The following is a 1,854-nucleotide window of genomic DNA, read 5'->3' as shown; positions in this document are numbered from 1 at the left end:
AGGGATGCTCTGACCTACATTACTTATGTAGATTGTGAAGAGGGTGGTTCCCAAGACTCAACCTTGTGGAACACCGTTGTTAACATTTAGATAGCTGGAAGAAGTACCGTTATGTTTTAACACATTGCCTCCGATCTGAGAGATAGTTAGAGAACCAACCAATGGTGTGTTCTGAGAAACCGATTGCTGAGAGTTTATGACACAAGATGTTCTGATCCACAGTGTCAGAATCTTTAGACAGGTCTAAGAAAAGTGCAGCACAATAATCTTTAGCATCCAGTGCTTCAACAACGTCATTAAGAACCTTCAGTGAAGCAGTGGTTGTGCTGTGTTGTTTCCTGAAACCAGATTGATGTGGAGGTAAGATGTTAAATGAGTCCCCCCCAAAAAATAAAAAATAAATAAATGAGTCCAAATACATCTAGACTTGATAATTTATCATTTTTCTAAAATCTTAGCAAAAATACAGAGTTTAGAGATTGTTTCATAGTTGTTCAGTATATTCAGACTTATGAATGCTCCTAAACGGCTTAATTTGAACCGGATCTTGCCAGAATAAAGATCTGGGAACTCTCTTGTGTTGTCAGGTTGCATTCTGGCAGCTGTTTGCTTGGGTAACTCTCAGGCTGACTAATAATAAAGTTCTGAACAAATAAGACTGCCCTGTCGTTTTGGGAGCCATGCTTGAAACATGTCACTCCCCTCTGCTGCTGAGACGATAAATAAATAAGTCCGACACCTCTGCTGCTGTTTTCATGAAGCTCTGGATGCTTGTCACCCACAGCACGCATGCAACAAAGATTAAACGCAAAGCGAGATGATACCAGCCTCCTCTCTTCCTCTTTGTCTCTTTCGCATTGACAAAATGTTTTAGTTTTATTGATGAGTTTGTCAAGGCACAATTTTGATGTTTTTTGTTGTTAATACAGAATAATGTTTAATAAATGTTAGGACTCTATTCTTTGCTAACAAAATATATTTTATGCCGTTAAACAATTTGTCAGGTTCTTGTCTTGTGAGCATGCACGTTCCACAAGACCCCCACCACCCACCCCAGCCGGTCCATCTGCTATTTGCATTCTGGCATCACTCAGTTGACAGGAAGTGCTCCTAAACTGAAAGGATAAGCACGAGTTGTGTCGACACATAAAAACATAAAGAACCGATTTAACGCTTTTAGCAGCAGCCTGTTGCAAAGACACGATTTGTTCCCATTTCATTAGATGAATCAGTGAAAAATCACCAACAGCAGTTTCATAGGCAGAGAGTAGAAAATCCCAAAGAGCTGTTGACTGAAAACCTGTAGAGGTCCAAAACGGGATGCAAGAAGCCACTGACAGAGATGATGGGTCACTCACTCTGTAGCAGGTCGGTGTAGGCGTTGTCTGCGATGGTGTAGATGTGCGGCGGCATGTCTGCACGGCGCCTCCCTTTGTAGCCTGTTATCACAGCAGTGGAGTAGACTGGAAGCTGTTTGTAGGGGTTGACGGCCACACAGAACAGGCCAGAATACGTCTGTCACACAAACGCAAAGGAATTTAAAGAAAGGTACATGAGTGTTAATTTTTCGTCTTTTCATATTCTTTGCATGAGATTGGGTCTTTGGTTTCTGTAGTGTGAGATACTAACATAGATCATCCACATGCTGTATCGTCTCCTGAGGTTAAAGAGGACAGAAGCTTCATTGAGGTGGGTCAACATGGCCATGTCCTCAATCATATCAAACTTAGGAGGGTTCATTGGCTGCAGGTCATCTTCTTTGACTATTAGAAACTAAAGCACATCAGAGAGAGCTGGAGTTTAAATTACAGTTACTATAAACCTGCAAACAGTAAGATCCAGTAGATCGGTTAC

The 1,854-nt window shown here is 41.4% G+C and overlaps 1 protein-coding gene across 1 annotated transcript in view; it reads right to left on the bottom strand.

Annotated features, from left to right (window-relative positions):
* The window catches only part of LOC119417372 (myosin-7B-like), a 14,531-nt gene that overhangs the window by 10,433 nt on the left and 2,244 nt on the right, over window positions 1–1,854 (bottom strand). Inside the window, exons 2-3 of the mRNA XM_037684576.1 lie at window positions 1,630–1,773; window positions 1,359–1,515 (exon numbers count right to left, since the gene is read on the bottom strand). Coding sequence (XP_037540504.1) covers window positions 1,359–1,515; window positions 1,630–1,773 — 301 coding nt within the window. The remainder of the gene's footprint in view (window positions 1–1,358; window positions 1,516–1,629; window positions 1,774–1,854) is intronic.

The sequence above is a fragment of the Nematolebias whitei genome, chromosome 11, assembly GCF_014905685.2.
Source record: "Nematolebias whitei isolate Nwh7 chromosome 11, NemWhi1, whole genome shotgun sequence".
Taxonomy (NCBI): Eukaryota; Metazoa; Chordata; class Actinopteri; order Cyprinodontiformes; family Rivulidae; genus Nematolebias; species Nematolebias whitei.
The sequence above is the reverse complement of the archived record's forward strand: the minus strand, read 5'-3'. Positions and strand labels throughout refer to the sequence as shown.